This window comes from Sarcophilus harrisii, chromosome 6, assembly GCF_902635505.1.
Source record: "Sarcophilus harrisii chromosome 6, mSarHar1.11, whole genome shotgun sequence".
NCBI lineage: Eukaryota > Metazoa > Chordata > Mammalia > Dasyuromorphia > Dasyuridae > Sarcophilus > Sarcophilus harrisii.
Window position 1 is genome coordinate 186,310,181 of NC_045431.1, and position 21,006 is coordinate 186,331,186.

At 39.6% G+C, this 21,006-nt stretch overlaps 1 protein-coding gene across 4 annotated transcripts in view; it reads right to left on the minus strand.

The window, feature by feature from the left end:
* SH3BP2 (SH3 domain binding protein 2) overlaps window positions 1-21,006 on the minus strand; it is a 110,586-nt gene that overhangs the window by 14,323 nt on the left and 75,257 nt on the right. For 3 of the 4 annotated variants that reach the window (XM_031942376.1, XM_031942377.1, XM_031942375.1), the window contains 6 exons: window positions 9,138-9,277; window positions 4,999-5,101; window positions 3,177-3,294; window positions 2,846-2,916; window positions 1,060-1,148; window positions 158-226 (listed from right to left, as the gene is read on the minus strand). In XM_031942376.1, coding sequence (XP_031798236.1) covers window positions 158-226; window positions 1,060-1,148; window positions 2,846-2,916; window positions 3,177-3,294; window positions 4,999-5,101; window positions 9,138-9,277 — 590 coding nt within the window. Of the gene's footprint in view, window positions 1-157; window positions 227-1,059; window positions 1,149-2,845; window positions 2,917-3,176; window positions 3,295-4,998; window positions 5,102-9,137; window positions 9,278-12,765; window positions 13,180-21,006 lie in introns of those variants that run through there. The other variant, XM_031942374.1, reaches the window with a different exon arrangement.

Genomic DNA, 21,006 nt, shown 5'->3' on the forward strand with positions numbered 1-21,006 from the left:
CCTGATTTGATACTTTCTCCTATACCACAAATCACATACTAACCTAATGTTCTCAACACACCCTGCCCCTCTTCAATACTTCACACAATCACTACTACCAAGTTCTCAGGAATAATGGTCATTTAAGATGTTTATGAAAAAGCCAGGTAATACCTACCTTCAACTTTCATGGAATCTGGGGTATCTGGCTCCATGTAGGAGTCATCATCATCATCATGTTCATAGTCTGTTTAGATAAGCAGGAAGGAGGAAAAAATAAAAAAAAATTATTCTTTCCCAATTCTGTGCAAGGTCCCCAGGGAAGATACAAAGATAAGACAGAAGTCAGCTCCCTATTGTGGAGAAACTCAAGAGCCTAGTAAAAGAAAAACAACATGAATACAAATGAATATAATACAAATCAGTATGTGGTAGATGAATATAAGAGTAGTAGAAAGTGCTATGAGATCAGATAGAGGAGAACTCACTGCTGGAGGCCCTAAAGGCTCAGGGAATACCTCCTGCAGGAGGATGCATTTCAGCTAAGCCCTAAAAGATGAGGAGACCAGATTCTTTCTAAGTAATGGTAGGCAAGTGAGAAAAGGGCATTCTAAGCATAAAGAATAGTGTAAGTAAAGGTGCAGAGGTGGAAGTCTTCATTTCTTTAAATTAGAGAATAAGCTTTATTTAGGAGGAATAATGTTTTGTTTTGTTTTTAGTAGTTTAACATCAAGCTCATTTCTAGGAGGTCTGTTGGGCTAAAATCAAGTTTTTAGGTGGGAGTTTAGTTTTTAAGATGCTAGCCAAAGTTTATGCACCTACACACCCACATCCATTCAGAGCTGGAAAAGAAGCCATATATAAGAATTGGCCATTCCTTCTTTTTCCTCCATTGCCAGAGGACACAGGACCAATTTCTTTTATTAAGATACACATACTTCCAGGAAAGGGGGTAAGAGCCCAGAACTCTGAGCTCAGGAGTATTTCAGAGTATTCAGGAGAGAGTATGCAGTGGTAAGGAAGGGCCAGGTCTTAGGAAATTCCACAGATGGAGAAAGCACGTAATGTGCTAAGACTCACCTTCATTATCAGTGGGATATGGAGATAAACTGATATCAATGGGGCGTTCCACAGAGCCATAGAAGCTATCTGTGTCAGAACTCGAGTCGCTAAATAATAAATACAGAAAAGAAAGAGAAAGCATTTAACACAGACACCTAATAAGCCAGTTTCCATCCCCAAAAGGAGCCTCCAGACTCAGACAAGGGAGAATTTTAGACTCTGATATCCCAGACTCCTTGCATGCTATTTAGTGGAAAGAGCCTTGAATTAGAAGTCAGATCTGGGTCTGAATCCTAACTCTTATCCTTATGAGCTTTATGTGATTTCGGGCAAGTCAATTCACATACCCATAAAATGAAGGGGTTGAATTAAATGATTCTCAGCTCTAAATCCCATGACTGTGTTATCCTGTGAATTAACTTAGTAGCTGCTGTCTTTCATGTCACTAATGTAATATATTTTTTTGTTTGATTTTGTATTATATTCTTAACGTATCACCCTATCCATTCTGTTATTCCCTTACTCAAAAGCCTTTGATAGCTCTCCATGGCTTAGGGGATAAAATCCAAACTGCTTAGTTTGGTATTCACAATCTTTCCAGTCTGTCATCTTATAGCCCTTTCTTGTGCTATTTCGCTATATTTCTTAACCAAATGAGATCACTTAATTTTGTATAATCACATCTCATGCTTTGTAATATCTCTATATCAAGTCATTAAAATCTATCTCATTGTCAAAGATCTAAATTAAATGACAACTTTTTCACAAAGACTCTTAGATCTCAAATTGGAAATGATTTTTCTACTCCTCAAAACTCTGAGGATATTATTTATATTCCCACTTCTGCCCCATATTAAACTCCATTTTTTGTATAATTATGTGTGCCTCTGCCTCATTTCCCCTTGTACACTGGGAGATCTCTGGGGACAGGGTCTATGCTAGGTCTCTCTGTTTCCTACACAATCCTGCACAGGATCTCACAAGTGCTACTTTAATTTAACATAACAAATATTTTTAAACACCTGCTACAAACAGGCCTTTTGGCTTTGAGCAAAGGATACAACATTGTTCTGGAAGAACTAAGTATCTATCATAGAGATTGTGATACATACATGAATAAATATGATTTGTTGTGCAGAATGTAACAAAAGGCTGTTCCTGAAATGGATATCTCTCTCCAGACTCAAAGCATAATACGGGCAAAAGGAGAAGTTCAAAAATACATTTTCAGAAGAATTGAGGAGAAAGAGGTCACTTTAGCTAGGGAGGAAATCAGAGGAGGCTTCCTGCAGAAGCACACAATTGACCTAATTCTTGAAGAAAGAGAAGGATCTCCACCAGTGGAGATGAGAAAGGAAATATTGCAGGGGAGGCCAGAGCACAGCATGAAATGGGGGCAGAGTTAATCAATAGTCCAGAGGATCAAAGATTTGGAGCTAACTACTGAAGGGCTAAGAACCTCCTTTTACAGATAAGGAAACTGAGTTTGAAAGATGTTAAGTGACTTGTCCTGGCTTACATAGCTAGTCAGAAGTAAGATTCAAACTCAAGTCTTTCTGAGTTCATTTAAGTCCAACACTGTAAAACCTAGTTTGCCTGGAACATGGAGTATGTGAAGGGAAATAATGTGAAATGAGGTTGAAAAAGCGGGTAGAAGTCCCACTGTGCTGGCACTAAATGCCAGAAAGAGAAGCCTGGATTTTCTTCTCTATGCAATCAGAATGTGTGCTAAATCAGGAGCACTCCAGCAAGATCCATTTTGGAAAAAAGGTGACCCCCAAATTGCTACTGAATAACTACATACCTGAAATCTAATGATGGCTCTTTCTTCTCATGGTAGTGGCCTATTTCTTTCCTTAGCAGGGCCATCCAACTCTGAAAGAAAGGGGGAAAAAACCATACTTGATCTCCTTGTTATAATAAAAATTAAATCCTAAAGACAGCCTGTAGAGCAGGATACTGGCAGCAGATCATGCAGAAATGGCCACTAAATTGATTTTTACCTTTGTATGCTCTTAGGATATACTGCTATAAAGGACAGTCAGACTATCTAGCTTAATTCTCTTCTTCTACAGATTATGAGCTGCCTTTTGGCTGAGGAGACATTCTTATCTAAGCTACAACTTGAAAATCACCTTTCTTTCATCTTCAGAGGAGGCTGAAAAGAACCAGGTTCGGTGTTTCTTGCTAATATGAACAATCTTGAAGGGAAAGACGTTGTTTGATGTTGTTTCCTCAGCAGCTCGCATTACCCTGGGAGACAAGAAGGACAAAATCAAGAAAGTGTATTGACATGATGGGGTGGAAGAAATCTTGGTCTGGACAACAATGGACCAGGATTCTAGTCCCAGGGCTGTCAATTATATGCTATGAGACTTTGGGTAAATTGGTTAACTTCTCTCAGCCGTGTGTCATCCGGGTCTTTTTCTGTTATGCTCCTACAATAAAACTTTCCCAGTTCCTCTTGGCCAGTAACAACTTCACCTCAGATCAGAATCTCAGAAGCAGTAGGAAAGACCTCAGAGGCCATCTATTCCAACCTAAACCTGAACAGGAACTTGTCTATAATACCCTCTACAAAGGAGTACCTAACTCCCACTTACAGAGCTCTGGGAGTGGTTAACGTACCAATTTCTGAGCCCATGATGGTTTCTCTTTATATCAAGACAAAATATGTCTTCAAAATTTCAACTCAGTGCCATATCCTGGAGCCAAATCCAACCACTGTAATTCTTCTGCCACACAGCAACTTTTTCACAGATACAATTTTACATGATAGTAATCTCCCAAAATCATAATTATCAATGTCAGTGTTTTATCCAATCAGACTAATCTCAATCATGGCAGAGATGGTGTCTTTTTTAAACTCTGTAATTTCTCCAGGTCCCAGCACTTTGGACACAGTGGATGATTAATGTTTGTCGAAATGAATGAATCAATACAAGAATGCTCCATGTTGCCATGCAAAGCTCGGTGATATTTAAAGGCCTTCCACGTGCAAAAACAGCTTAATTTTTGCAAAGAGCTTATATAAGAATAGGCAGTCTACCTTTCTGGTATTTGTTCTTGTGAAGCCTGGGAAGGGAGATGGTCAGTGTGGTCTCCCTCACTGGGCTCAGCTATCTGGAGGCAGGTCTGAGCACTTCACAAGCTCAAATGACTCAACTAACCTTTTCAAATTAGCTTGTCAACCAGCCAGGATGTGGGGTTATTTAGAAGAAATGAAAAAGCCAAATAAGGAGTGACTGGTGTTATGACTTTGAGAGCTGTAAATGTTGTCACTCCTTTCACAAATCAGTTAAAGGGCTGTGTATTTTAGCATCATGTCTGATTCTTCTTACCTCTGTATTTATTATACATTGCTCTCTATTTTAAATATCTCTATCCCTGTCTTATCTGTTCTCTCTCTTTTACCTTTCTATGGAGCAGAGGATGTTTTCAGTTCACATCATTCTATTCCCTACATATCCTCCAGGACCTGCCCTCTAGGTACTTGGAATATACTTATTGAATGAATGTTACACAGTAAGGCTCTGACATTTACAAATAATGCAACCCTAGGCAAGTCACTTAAGCTGAATTCTAGTAAAACAGCAAAAATGAGAATGATAATAATAATAAATAACTGATATGTATATAGCACATTAATGTACAAGAGTACATTCTGGAACACTGATGATTGTCATCTCTAGCCTTGGTTGAGCCATCGATTCCCTCATTAGCATTAGGCAGTTATTCTACCTTTAATTTAGGGACAATAATCCTTTTCCCATACCCACTCTCACTGGGCTGAAGGTTCTAATTTCCAGAAAGGTGTTATATGGGCCAATACAAGTGCTAAAAGTAACTTAGAAACAACTCGGTGGGAAGAAGTAGTGGATAATCTTGTCATATTTCAAAGAAAACAGGGGATGGGCCAAGAATGTCTTCTTACCACAGGTAACCAAGTCAACTTACCGGTTATAGCCACTCAGGGAGAAGGCCCCTTGGGGAGATGCTGATGTGCTACTCTTAAAGTAATAAATACATCTCTTGTGGATAATCACAAACCGCAATGGCCCTAGAGACAGAGGAAGGAAAAGGTTATTTTAATATGTCTTGCTGATTAAACAAAAAAGTATGATTTTCCCAAAACACCTTTTGCCCTTTGTCTCCACCTGACATTTCTATGACTTCAGACCCACAAAATACTTTACCTGGGATAGCTCATCTGCTCCTCAAAACTACCCTTGGGTTGTACATATTTAACCTATATCAGATTGCTTGCTGTCTAGGGGAGGGGAGGGAGAAAAATTTGGAACTCAAGGTCTTACACAAATGAATATTGAAAACTATCTTTATATGTATTTGGAAAAATAAAATAGCATTAAAAACAAAAATAAAGCAGATGATCTTTTGAAAAACAACAAGAACAACAACAACAACACCCTTGAAGTTGTATTAATGTATTATTCCCTCATTTTACAGATAAGGAAACTGAGACTCAGATCAACTTGCTCGTTCACAGTTAGTAGCTAATAAGTATAAGGAGTGAGATTCATCCCCCAGTTGTATCTGATTCCTTGTCTAAACAAAGGGTCACAAATCAATTGATAAATATAAACCAAGTTTTATCTATGAAGTTCCACAAACAAAAATACCATTGGTCATATACATGTTCTTGTGCAGGCCATTCCAAACAGACAACACCAAATTGGAACAATAAGATTTTATAATTCTATTATAGCTTGTAATTTTAATAGAATTATAAGGATTCTGAACTAGAAAGGGATTGGAAATCATTTCGTGTAATGCTGTCATTTCACAGAGGAGGAAAAAGGTTCCGAGAGATGTTTATGATAACCAAAATAATGAGCAGAGTCAAGATTTGAACCCAAGTCCAGCCTTCTCTCCAGCTTTAGAAGGCAGTTTACTGAGAGGAAAACGAGTGGATTTGGATACTCTGAGGGCTATTAGTTCTTTTTTTTCCTTTTTTTTTTTGACATTTTTTCTAACACTGCATCATCAAGAGCACACGATTTTTGAAGGGGTATCACAGTACTATGGAAAAAGCACTGGATTTACAAGCCAAAGAGCCAAGTTTGAACCCCAGCACTACCATTTACTCTCTTTGTGACACTTCAGATCATTGAACCTCAGTTTCCCATCTGTAAAATGAAATTAAACTAAATTACTTTGAAGATCTGTTCTACCTCTAAATCTATAATCTGTCACATGGGGAAAAGAACTAGACTTGCTCTGCCTGGTCCCAGAGGGCAGATCTAGCAATTAAAAAGTGAAAAGACAGATTTCAGCTTGGTATTAAAAAACAACTCCCCCTCCAACTTTCTAACAAATGGAATGAGTTCTTCATCACTAATGGTATTTAAGTATAGGATGAAAACCAATTAAAAGGTAATGAACTTAAATGGCTTCTGAGATTTTTTCCTAACTCTAGTATACCAACCTCTCCCTAGCTTCCCATCATGTACCATTCTTAGCCTTGTCTCTGCAGAAGATGATGATGATAATAATAGCTAGCACTTATAAAGCACTTTAAAGTTTAAAATGCACTTTACATACATAATCTCATTTGATTCTCACAACAACCCTGTGAGAAAGTGCTGTTATTATCCTCTCTCTTATTTTAAAATTCGTAGTATTCTCATTTTTGCCATGAAGAAATTGAGGCTGAGTTTGTGACTTCACTAAGTTCATACAACTAGTTAAGTGGTCTTTCTGAATCTAAGTGCAATATTATGTACTGTCCCCCACAGCTGCCTCAAGGATGCAGCAACCCTTTGGTTATGAGTCTGCACTTGACCTCAAATGCCAGCCACACTTTAGCACTGGATTGTCCTCAAAACTATTTAGCTGGTACAACTTTTGAAAATGAAGCCTTTCTTCTGCACCAATGTGGAGCATTAATGGAAGGACACAAGCTGAATTCAAATCCCACTTCTTTGGCTTTAGCCCCTCTTCGGTAGAATGAAAACACTGAATACTCCTCTCAGTTTCTTTCCAGCTCTAAATATACCAACTATGGAAGCAAACTTCTCTTTATTAAGAATTTCTCTAATATTTTTCCTGATTTCATAGTATTTTATTTTTCCAATTTATGCAAGGATAATTTTCAACATTTACCTTTGCAAAACCTTGTGTTCCAAATTTTTCTTCCTCTCTCTTTCTCCCCCCTTCCCAAAACAGCAAGCAATCTGATATAGGTTAAATATATGTAAATCTTCTAAATATATTTCCATAATCATCATGCTGCCCAGGAAAAATCAATTCAAAAGTGGAAAAAAAATGAGGAAAAAAAGAAAAGAAATAAGACTTCTCTAATATTAAGAAAGTATTCTAAAAATATATTGGTGTGCAGCCTTTTACTAATCTGAAATCTATCAGATGGGAAATAATGTCTTGCTCCCCTCTCTCTGACTAGCCCAACAAGGTCTCCTCTCCTTTGATTTAGGTTGGTAACAGGACAAAGACTAGAGACAGGAGCCCTTGGCTGATTTCCTTAAGAAAGGTAGCCTGTTTCCCACGGCTGTAAAGGAAATAATGATCTATCTATGAAAAGGAAGAAGTCTCTTTGATGACTTCAAGTACCTTGTGATCAGACTGAAATGTGTAGAGGGAGAAGGGCTCTTGAGTGTCCATACTGGTCATAAAGGGACTGGGTAAATTAGAAGAATGTAGACAACCACATTAATAAAAGGGGAGAGGAAGGTTAAGCCAAAGGTAGCAAAATTCCATAAAGATCTGGAAGGCAACACAAAATATACAGTTGTGGTTTTGGGGTTTCTTATGTTTGTTGACTATTGACTTGACTGATTTTCTTAAATCTTAAAAGTCTGATTTAATATTATATTCCTTTTTATACTTATTTGTTTTTATTGACTTATTTACACATATGTGGAAATATGGAGATAAAACTGGGCATAATCTTTACTCTGATATTTAACTTGCTTTGTTACTTTCTAAATTTATAAACTTCTGATGGAAAAAAAATTTGAGATCCAATTTTTTTCTCCCTCCCTTTCCTCCCTTATCCTCAAGACAGCAAGCAATCTAATTAATATAGGTTATACATTTAAAATATATTTTCTATATTAGGTAAAACATATTCTCATTTATTTGTGGCAGCCCTTTTTGTAGTGGCTAAAAACTGGAAACTGAATGGATGTCCATCAGTTGGAGAATGGCTGAATAAATTGTGGTATATGAAAATTATGGAATATTACTGTTCTGTAAGAAATGACCAACAGGATAATTTCAGAAAGGCCTGGAGAGACTTACACGAACTGATGCTGAGTGAAATGAGCAGGACCAGGAGATCATTATATACTTCAACAACAATACTATATGATGACCAGTTCTAATGGACCAGGCCATCCTCAGCAACGAGATCAACCAAATCATTTCTAATGGAGCAGTAATGAACTGAACCAGCTATGCCCAGAAAAAGAACTCTGGGAGATGACTAAAAACCATTACATTGAATTCCCAATCCCTATATTTATGCACACCTGCATTTTTGATTTCCTTCACAAGCTAATTGTACAATATTTCAGAGTCTGATTCTTTTTGTACAGCAAAATAACGTTTTGGTCAGGTATACTTATTGTGTATCATTTATATTTTAATATATTTAACATCTACTGGTCATCCTGCCATCTAGGGGAGGGGGTGGGGGGGTAAGAGGTGAAAAATTGGAACAAGAGGTTTGGCAATTGTTAATGCTGTAAAGTTACCCCATGCATATATCCTGTAAATAAAAGGCTATTAAATTAAAAAAAAAAAAACCATATTCTCATTTAACTCTCTTAAGGATCTTCCTGAAGGAAAGAGAATTACGACCAACATTTTAAGATAAGGGATTTGAGATAGAAATGAATGAGCTCCCAACATCTCACAGCTTAACAAGAGTGGTCGAGTCCAAGCTACAACTCAAAGTTTCCCATCTCTCAGTTCTAGGATCTCTTGGCTATGCTTTGTTGGCACCCTGAATATCTGCACTATTCTGCTGGTACCAAAGCTCACTGTGGGAAACAGTGGATGATTAGATGGGTAGGGGCTTCAGGAGACACAAAATTAAAATAGCTGAAAGGACTTACATTTTAGCAACTGCAGCTGGGTACCACCTTTTTTGTGAAGGTATCCGGACTTGACCACTCCCCCGGGCATCGTCAAGAGATTCTGAGCTCCAATGGCCTTCATTGGCACGGGCCAGTGCTGCTCCTCCGAAGCCATCAAGCTGAAAATGATGGAGAAAGATAAGCTGGATTTGGACTTGGACAATTACTTTGAGGAAAGAACAAGGAGGGGAAAAAAATTGAATGTACTTCTGGAAATAACAAATAAGATACAGCAATGTCTCAAAGATTCCAGGAAGTGTGTAACATGGCAGCTTTTCAGAAAATCCCCAGGGAGTTTTTTTTTTAATGGTTTGTTTTGGGAATGATTTTTTGGATATTCAGATATTTAAACCCTTAACTACATATGAGCCAGAAGAACATGACCAATCTAAAGTTTAATAGTATTAACATCAAAATACTCTTATTCCCCCCCCCATATTCTACATCTATCCTAATTCAACAAAATATGAAAGAGACAGATTTTTGCATTATTCCTTATATTTCTGGTTTGCTTAATGCATGAGGGTCCCTTTAACACTAGTAGCTAAGAGGAAACACTAATGACCACTTTACTTGGTCAGAGGCAAATGACCTGGCACAAACTCTAGCCACCTGAATATCTTCCAAACTGTCTTAAGCCATGGGTTGTGACCCCAGATAGAGTCACAAAATTATGACTTATTATTAATAAATTTGATTTGAATTTTTTGATTTGTATATTTTATATATCTATATATCCAGAGTCATGTAAAAATTTTCTTGGGAGAAAAGGGGTCGCAAATTGAGACAAATCACTTTTCTCTTGATTTCTTCTTCTATATCATCAGCATTTTGGACTATGTTGGGATTTGGGGGGGACAGGGATTGGGACACGTCAGACCAGTGATTTTATTGGTAAAAGGAACTCTTTATGCAGGCATCTGCTCTGCGTTTTATAGTTTTAGAGAATCTTAAATCATCTGCCTTGATTCATTCAATCAAAGACTAAACTAAATTTTTTTTTTGGCAAGGCAATTGGCATTATGACCAGGGTCACACAGCTAGGAAATGTTAAAGTGTGTGAGGCTGGATTTGAATTCAGATCCTGCTGACTCCAGAGTCATCTAGTTGCATAAGGAATGAAACCTAACCTTTTCAGTTATAAAGTCTATGATCCTATAATAGCATATATATAATATTTTATAAAGTTCTTTATAGCAACACAGGGAGATAAGTAAGCAGCAAGGCACATTGAAAACGATGATATATTTGGAAACAGAAGACCCACATTCAAATTCTGACTGCCATTAATTACCCACTGACATTGGGCAATTCAATTAACAAGCATTTATGAATTACCTCCTATGTGCCAAGCATCTTGCTAAGAGATGAGGATAAAAAGAAACATAAGAATGGGTCCCTGATCCCAAGGAGCTCAAATTCTAACTAAAAGCAATAGTGGTTTCTGAAACTTTAATGGATCCTTTCAAATACTTCTGGACTTCAACTTCTTTATCTTTAAAGCATAAGGGTTGGATGAAATGACCCTTAGTTCTAAATCTATTATGCTATCATCCTTTTTTACAGATATGGGAACTAAGGCTCAGAGGTAAAGACTACAATTACATAATCTGTTAGTAGCAAATGCTTAAAGTGAAATATTTTGACTCCAAATCTAATGCTCATTCATTTCCCATCACCAAATATCAAGACCTATAGTGTGCTATCCCTTGAAGAGATAAACAGATGTGGAAACTGAGGTTCAGCGATAAAGGGACATGCTTATATTTAGTACATGTTAGTAGCAAACGCTCAATGCTAAATCATTTGACTCCAAGTTCAATGAATCCATTTCCCATAATTAAATATCAAGATCTGCTGTGTTGTAGCCCTTGGAGAGATAAACAGATGTAGAAACTGAGGCTCAGAGGTAAAAAGATATGCCTACAGTTATACCGTTTGTTAGTGGCAAGCACTCAAAGCCAAATCTTTTGTCTTTAAGTCTAATGTTCATTCATTTTTCATCACCAAATAGCAAGACCTACTGTATGCTAGTTCCTGGAGAGATTAACATTTTAGGAATATACTGAGATTTTGTCCACACAGAATCTAGCATGATGGTAAGTCACACATAAAAATAATGCATAACAGTGCAGTATAAGGTCTAAGGGAGAAAAGCTTGCTGCAGACAGCAAAGCGGGAGGATATAAGATACTTTTGCTTTCCGAAATGATAATCTAACTATCATCCAGCTAACAGCTTATGGATATGATGGGAGGAAATCAGATATTGCACCAAGTAAAGAATTTCTTGACAGTTTAGAAAACCACCCCAATTCTGCGAGAGAATGCTGCCTGTTCTTTCTAGGAAGGATACCTGCAGGAGGTGTAGGTGAGATGAAATGCACCAGACACCTCTTCCCCCTTCTCTGCTCCCTACTCAAGGTCCATCACAGCAAAGTACTCCCCACTATGGCCGGCCATGTCGATTACAAGGGTTTAACTGAGAATCACAGGAGCCTTTGATCTTGGGTAAGCTTCAGGGCACAGCAGGAACAGGGCTCTTTCCCTGCTTTATGCTGCACAAAAGGCCCCTCTTTCCTTCCCTGGCACTTACTACTCTGGGCAAGGGGGAGGAGAGGACATGCAGAATTAATCAGCACCTGTCTCATTCAGCCACAGCTCTGTGGTACAGGACTGGCCTCAAATGCCATCTTTCCCATGTGAAAGAAGACCAAAAGGATTCAGCAGGATGAAAACACTCCAATAAATCATAATAGTGATGACAATTCAAATTTTCCATAGTCGTGGTGCTTCCCTTATAAAATAACTATGAGGCAGGTAAGTGAAGGCATTATTCTACCCATTTGACAGGAGGACAATGAGGCTGGGAGGGGTTAAGTGATTTGCCCACGTTCACACAGCTAGGGATGATTAGGTCTTCTGATTTCCGAAGGTCAGAACATGTTCTACTGGGCTCTTCTCCCCACTGACTGCTATTAACAAACCATTCAGAATGGAGAGACTGGGGGCAAACAAGTAACATCTCATCGGAGTATCACTCCCCTCTTAAAAAAACAAAGAGACTCCGTCTCTCTCTCTCACACACACACACACACACACACACACACACACACACACAGGGCTGGGTTAGGTTTAGAAGATGCATAATGAAACATGAAAAGGAAACACCCCTTTGCCCCCTTCCAGCCCGATCCGCCCCGGAGGAAAAGGCGAGGCTTTCATTCACTGCTCAGTCCCAGCTCGCAGCCCAAGCCAGGCAGCCCCACGGTGAGGGGGCGGACTCCGGTCGGGAAGGAAAGGAGAGACTGCCTGGGCTGATTAGATAGAGCCCCCTCGGCGGCTCCGGCTCGGAGCGCTCCTGGAACACGTGGCGGCACAATGGCAAGAGGCTGGGCTTTCAGCCCACGCGCTGATGAGATGAAAAACCCAAACAAGAGTCCTTTCTCATTCCCCACATAGATTAACCCCCCAGCCCCCAGCCCGCAACGAAGTTCCCGGGAGACACGGGCGCGGACGCGCGGCCCACGGAGGGGCACCCGAGCATTTGCTCTCCTTTGTTTAGGAGAGGAAAGCCGGAGGTGTGACCTGCATGACAAGTAACTCACAGCTCCCGGGCGCCGTCCTTTGGCTCGCCGGCACGAACGCAACTTGCACAGCCCTCGGCGGCCGGCTTCTTGGAGGAGCCGCCTCCTCTGAGCTTCTCCTTACACCTGCAGACTTCGGGGTCTCCTTCAAGGCTCGCCCCGATTCCTGACAGTCTCTTCAATGCCTCCACGGCTTTCTGACTCTTAACGGTCCAGCCCTCCATTTCTCCACCTGCTTCCCTTTCCTCGACGCCGTCTTCGCCGTCCCAGAAGCAATTCTGTGCTCAGCCGGCTCTTCCCAAATCACCTCTCACGGGAGACTTCCTTCCTCTATTTCCTGGTATACACGAGCTTCTTTTCTTAAGTAAGCATTTCGGGCTCGCTTACCTCCCTCCTCTCCTCTTCCATTCTTGTCAGTGCTGCCCCCTCCCCTCGCCCCCCAAAGTGCGTGGCCACATCTGCTCTCTTATTTCCCTAAGGGATGCAGGGCTTTTCTGCAGAAGCCGCTTCCCCACCAGGGTTTTGCCTTCAATCCCCTACCCCCACCCCAGCTCTCCCACCTCCCAGATTATAGACGAAGAAACAGGAAGCCGAGTCCATTGCGGTGTTGGGTAGAGGGCTGAGAGGTGACAGCGGAGAAGGGATAAAGAAAGCGTGAAACAAGCCAGGGAAAAGGTGGCAGACCGCAGACCCAACCTGGGGAGGAATAAACAGAGCGGCAGGGTGGACCCTATTTATGAGCCAAAGTATCATTTGGCTCCTGAGACACACAGTGACAGACCTCAGCAATAGCAGCTACGGCTGTAAGCCAAATTGAACATGTTCTCACAGGTACTCAGGGCGGGCTGAGCCTTTTGTCATTGCCGATTCTTTGAGACATACCCATATCCACCAATAGTAACACCTTAAAACTAAAAGGATAACACTCATTAACACCCATTCAACAAATATTAAGTACCTACTGTATACCATACTAGGAGTTGAAGAAAACAGAAACAAAAAGATGAAATAAGGGGATTAAAAAAACCAAACCAAACCCAGAAGCATAGATTGTTAGGTCGAGAAGGGTATTTAGAGGTCACTTGATTCAATCCCCTCATTTTGTAGAGGTGGAATCTGAGGCTCAGACAGTTAACTGTACAAGATCACATAGCCAGTCAGTGATTGCGTTTAGCCATACAGCCTTCAAGGCTCAGTTCAAGTCCTGTCTTCCTCCAGGAAGCTGTCTCTCAATCCACAACTACTGATGTGCCTTTCTCTAAAGTGCTGACTATTCATATAGGCCATGTAACATAGAATAACATATTCTACAACGTTTTTTTTTTCCATTTAACTTTGCATACCATTGCATCTCTAATTAGACTTATGACCTCTTTAACAGTAAAGGGTAATATATCTCTACATTCCATGTAGTGTGAATATGGTAGAGTCCTGTAATACATTAAGTGCTTCAAAAATAAACATCTAATGGGATGAATGGATCTGGCAAAGAGATATACAAGAAAACTACTCTGGAGATAAACAACTGAAGATAAAACTATCTTCTGCCAAAACCCTTCTAAAAAAAGCAAAAGTGGCAGGGATTGGGTAGGGGAGCTCCATGCCTTATAACCACCAAAGGCAAGGTGATCTTCTGTCATTATAAGACTGCCTACTTCCTTAAGGTCACCTGGTGTATAGTAATAGTCTAAATGAAATTCAGCAGTAAGTAAAAATGGCCAAGAAGCCAAATTGTTTCATTTTATAGACGGTAAAACTGAGGCTCAAAGAAGAAATTACTTTTCATTGTTACACAGTAAATGACTAATCTTAGCACTAAAACAGTTTCTCTTTGACTCATAGGACCAGCAGTTTCCACTATAGCACAAAGTCTCTCCTAATATTTCTGAATGATTTAGTTCCTATAAAATTCCCATGTTATCTCCCTAATTAGATTGGGAGCTTCTTAAGAATAAGGCACTGTTTTTTGCTTGTCTTTGTAGCTTCAGTGCTCAGCACAGTTCATGCATTGTAAAGGCAGGCACACAGTAGGTGCTTAATAAACACTTGCTGACTTGTAATAATAAAGCCAAAGACTGCAGAGAGGAGAAAGATCCTAATGCTTATCTACACCAGGGGTCTGGTGAGGTCTGGAGATGTCTCAGAATGATGTTTATTACCTATATCCACAATTGGTTGTTGTTCAGTCATTTTGGCCCTATCTGGTTTTTTGTGACTCTATATGATGTTTGCTTGGCAAAGATGTTCCTGGAGTGGTTTGTCATATCCTTCTCCAGATCATTTTAATTTTACAGAGGAAGAAATTGAGGCAAAGAGAGTTAGGTGACTTGTCACCTTGTCAGGGTCACACAACTAGTAAGTGTCTGAGGCCAGATTTGGACTCGGGAAGATGAGTCTTCCTAACTCTAGATCTGGTGTTCTAACTGCACCACCTAGCTGTCCTATTCATAATTGGAGGAAATGCTAAATTACAGTAAGAAGTTAGTCAAGGTGGGGGAGGGGGGAAGGAAGGCCGGGCTGAGACAGCGCCAATGTGTAAGAGAAAGAGAAAACGTAAGACAGAGACTGATAGAGGAGGGAGAAACAGAGACAGAGAGAATGAGAGAGAATGTGTGAGAGACAGTGACAGAGGGGAGGAGGAAGAGGAGGAAATGGAGGAAGAAAAGGAGGAGGAGGAGAAGAAAGAAAAAGTTTTCTATATTTGTAAAATGAGGAAAGTAGCATCCTAATACTTGCCTCACCAAATTGTTCAGAAAATACTTTAAAAACCTTAAAGTGCCATAGAAAGGTGAATTTGTATTCTGTGGTGTACTCTGCTTTACAGTTCAGTCCATTAGGTGGTCCAGTAGGTAGAACATTGGACTTGAAGTCAGAAAGAACTGAGTTCAAATCCTGTCTTGGATATTTTGAAGTTATGTGACTTTTACCCTCTTTTTCGTATCTATAAAATGGGGATTATAGTACCTAATTACTAGGGTTGTGAGAATTCAATAAGATAATATATGAAAAGTTCATTGCAAACCTCAAAATACCATATAAATGCTAGCTATTATTATTATTATTATTACTATTTCTCTTTATCTTGCTGATTCTTTACAGCCCTTGAAGGGAAGCAGAACAGGTAGTATTATCACCCTTTAACAAATGAGGATCATTATTATCCTCATCATCCTGCGCTAAGCGATCTTATTTCATTATCCTGAGAAGTAGGTACAACTGAGGAAACTAAAATAAATGACAAAGAACTTCCTGTCTCCACTCGGGGTTCTATGTACTTAGCCACGCAGTTTCAAAAGACTTGCATACTGCTGCAAGTATGCATACTGCATACTGAATAAGATAAAGTTGAAACTTCCTATTTCCACAAAACAATTCTGGCAGTTAAAAAACAGCATTTGGAAAATTTAATTTAATTCAGACCTTCCCAAATTCCACTTTGTCTCCAATTGGCCATCACAGAGTACCAGGATGCTGTGTGGGAGGCTGTTGCCACTCAGCTGAAAATTTAGACCTACCCATCCAATTCACTCCCCACCTTCTCTAGCCACACAAACTCCATCAAATTACAGACCTACCTGAGTGGAAATTCTAATTGTAAGGCTTCACCTAGATAAGAGACCTCAATTTGGCTTTGTATGAAGGTTGACTCTCCCTATTGGCTGAGAAGACTCTAAAATAAGTTTTCACATGCATCCACCAAGCCACAGCTGCTCTTCTTTCCTGGGCGGCCTTCCCAGTTCCAGAGCAGTCTTCAATGGGGCTTTAAGACCCTAGTATTCACATCTGGTGATAACTCAGCCCAAGTTCCATGTGGCAGCTAACAGCAGCAGCTGTTATTCTTAATCTGATTCTCATAAAAGGCAACCTCTTTCTGAAAAAAGCCAGGATTTGTCACCAAGGAAGTGATCAGAAGACCCAACTCAACTCAATAGAAAACTGATAAGTACCTACCATTGTCCACTCTACTTGGGGATACAAAATTGGGAAATGACACACTCTTTGCCCTCAAAGAGGGAGAATGACCAGTACAGAAGATGATTTAAGGTAGAGAGTGATTACTGGGGAAAAAAAGGATGATCCAGACAAAATTCCTTAAAAAAAAAAAATTATGGAGGAGGAAGGTTGGGAAGGATTTTATGGAGGGACTTCAAAGGACAAAATAGTTTTCTACAGGAAGAGATGAGAAAAGAATGAGTTGCAAGCTCAGGGAATGAACTGCACAAATAAATCTGTCTATCAATATGAAAATCTTCAGGAATAACTTGGCAGGTGGATTTCCAGGACAGGAAGGTTTACCTGAAAAAGCAATTTAGACTATTATAAATTAAGCTATCTTTGGACCCATGAATTCGTGAGACTCAAGGAGGAAGATCTCTCATATCTAGGGCCAGAGTCAATGGAAACTTTGTGAAGGGAAAAAAAGAAATGTCAAGATTGGAAAACAGGTAGCAGTCTAATTTGGCTAGGTGCATATGAAATAAAGGAATAATGCTGGAAAAATAGAGTGAAACCAGATTATGGGGGGGGGGGAACCTTTAAAACCATGATTAGGGTTTCATATTTTATTTTATAAGCAAATGGAAAGGACAGAGGGGTTCTGCGCAGGGGAGTATCTTGGAAGGATAATTTTGCCAGCCATATAAATTGCCTAGAGAAGGGGTACATTGGTGAGAAGAAAACTGTCCATTTAAGCATGTCCCTGTGCAAGAGCTAGTACGTCATCATATTGTCATCATATGTCACTTCCTATAAATTTCTTGGTGCATTCGTCTGATGGGGGAAAAAAGGGGGAAGTGGCATGAAGCACGCCCCAAACATTCAGTATTGCAAAGTATAGGGGGGGAAAAACAAAGCACGATGGAAATTCAGTTTTTTTAACACAACAACTTCATCATCTTGTATTTGTAGGCAAAGTCAGTGGAACTTCTCAAGCCAAAGTCTGACTTTAGGTAGACTTAAAAGAAAAAAACCCCACAAGATTCCGCCCTTGGTCCTGTCTGGCACTTAATTCAATGTTAATGATTATTTAACTGATGCCTTTTGAATGCTCAACTGTAGGGAAGATGGCAGCAGTAGCAGCACAGCAGTAATTGGTTATATCTATAAAGAGATTTAAGGATTATTTTCATAGCTATGTAAATGACGAGTTAGAAGAGGGATACCATGGTTAAAGCCCATCACCACCAAAAATAAAATGTATCCATCAACAACCATGAACCACTACAAGATGTGACCATCTACCCCAAATGAGATCTTCATCTTAAGTGATCCTCCCAATAAGCCTGTGAGGTCAGAAATATTATAATCCTTATTTTATCAAATGGAAACTGAGGTTGTGAAGGGTTAAATTATTTGCCAAGGATCATACCCAGTAAATGCTAGAGGCAGGATCTAAACTCAAAGAGTTCCTATCCCTTCCTCCTCCCCCCACCAATTTGCTTGGAGGGAAGTTGGGGAAAGTCCAGTTCCATTAGGGGTAGAGAAGGACAGAATTACTCTTACTTTCTAAAGTTAAGGTGTTGGATTCCTATTTCTCCTTGCCTTTATTACATCTGTTTTTAAGAAGCAGGAAAAAACTTAAAGATGCATAGATTTACTGACACGTCTAAATAGGTGAACAGGAAAAGATACCATATGATTGCTTGCTGAGAGGACTTTAAAATAAAGTTCTCACATGCAGTCCACTGAGTCACAGCTGCTCTTCCTTCTCAAGCAGGCTGCCCAATTCTAGAACAGTTCTCAATGGAGTCCTTGGGTACTGGTACATGCACCTCTGATAATAATTCATCCCTAGTTAGTAGGAATTCTGGGAAGAGGGGTAGAAAGAGTGGGGACAAGAGTATTCAGGGAAGACTTTCTGGAGTAGGAAGTATGGTTTCAATCCTAGGAATGTTTAATTTTTATTAGGGTTTTTTTATGTGCTAGATGCTAGGAGAGTCACAGAATTTGGAAAAGATTCAGGATTAGTCTTCCTAAAACTTGCTATCTAGTAAGGGAATAAGAAACAGCCTGCAAATAAAAAGAAATCATTCCAAGGGATGAGCACAGCAAAGGGGAGCCCAGAATGCCAGGATGCCGTGGCTAGGGGCTGTCTTCAAGGAGCTAATTTACAGCTTTGCCAAGGAGAGAGAATAGGAACCCATATAACTATAATGTGAAGATATACTAAATACAATAAAGCACTGGCCAAGGTGGGGGGCGGGGAGGAAGCTTATATCCAAGCTCAGTTCTGACTTGGCTATGGAGACTGGGTCCCATTTTCCTCAGCTGTAAGGTGGGGCTCAAAAGATCACGACTTTAGAGCTGAAAGACATCTTAGAAGTTATAGAATCCATCCCAACCCCCAATATCATTTTAAAGATGAGGCAATTGAGGCGTGGAAGTTCATTTACTTTACCTACTTCATCAGATTACTATGAGAGGAAAAATGGGAAATAATGCATGTGAAAGGGCTTCATTAATTCTGTAGTGGACTATTCGATATAAGGACATATATCTATCAATCGATCTGTATCTATTTATATGAAAATCTTCAGCAATAACTTGGCAGGTAGATTTCCAGGACAGAAAGGTTTACCTGAAAAAGCAACTTAGACTATTATAAATTAAGCTATCCTTGGACTCATGAATTCAAGAGATTCAAGGAGGAAGATCTTTCACAGAGTCGATGGAAAATTTGTGAAAACTGAATGGACGTATGTGTGTGTGAATGTATATATGAATGAATGTGTGCATATGTGCACATGTGCATGAATACACATGCAAAACTGAAGCGAAGGGTTGGGAGGAACTGTCAGCTGGACAAAAATTTTCTGCAACTTTGTGGGAAATGCCATCCCACAGTTGACCACAGACTTTTCAGCTCAGTTACACCATGAGAAGGTAAGAGATCTCTGGTCTTCACTGAAAGGGAAGCCACATTAGGAGCCCCTCCCCTTACCAAACTTCAGCTGAGGTGAGGAAACCAGCATTTTCTGAGTGAGAAGTTGGGGAAGCTCTGGGTTTACTGGGGGTTGAAAGGAAGAGAATTACTATGGCTTTCTAAAGAGTTCAGGTGGTAGCTTCATATCCTCCCTACTTTGGTCACATCTGTTTTTAAGCCCCAGAAGAAACCTTAGAGATATATGGAGATTATTGCCACCTACAAAAACCATAGGATATTTTTTCCTTGTCACTCTGGGGGCAGGGAGATAGCATCATGGTTAGGGTGAAGACATTGGATTTGGGACTAGAAGAACTTGAACCAGTCAATTTTCTTCTCCCTCACAGTCACTAACCTGCAAATCCTCTGACCCAGTGATACTGCCACTAAGCTTATAATAAAAAGATCAAAGAAAGCAGAAAAGGACCTGCACATACACAAATATTTATAGCATTTCTTTTTGAAGTGGTAAATAATTAGAGATACAGAGAGCACTTATTAACTGAGAAATGCGTGGAGAAAAATCAGCAGGAAATCCAACTAGACAGGAGAGCTTAAAAAATAACATGTTAAATGTATTGCGTAGCTGGAGATAGAAGCAAGTTATATGTGAGATGAAGTCCTTTTTTTCTGTTCTGCTTTTTAATGGGAAGTGCTCATTTTATTTGGTATTTAATATCAGAATAAAAAGTGAAAATTTTAAAAAAAAAGACATATCAAGTTAAGGTAGGTTATAAAATTTTAGAAAGGGAAGTATTCTTGGGAAGTGATTCTATGCTACTCTCCCCTGACCAAACCAACAATCCCAAATATGGCTCTTTCCCTTTTCATATATGTGAACTTGAAATTATTATGTAAATATGAGTTAATATTAATACAATTTTTCTTAATTGGAAAACTTCTGGGATCTTATGGTAAAAGGCACCTAGACCAATCCAACTTGAGGTTGAGTCCTTCTTTTGTTCCTTCCATCTAACTTATTCCTGTAACCTACCTGTGTCTCCTACAAAGACTCTCAACAGAGTGGTCCATTTTAGGAATATTCCTCCCAAATGAAATGAAAGAGTTTACATCAAGACTTTGTATGACTGTCCTTGACTCCAGATTTGGCTCTAAAGACATTAAAGCTGACATGTTGGGGAAGTCAATAAAAGCACTGCACAGGAGAGCCCTTCAAACATGAAGGCAGGGCATTAGGGCAGAACATATGGTGGGCACTGATGGATTAGGAATCAGAAGACCAGGGTTCAGAGTCTCAGTTTCTCATTCTTAAAATGGAGATAGTGTTGATGCTAGCTAACTGAAATGGCAGTTGTAGAGAAAGTACTCTGGTAACCTCA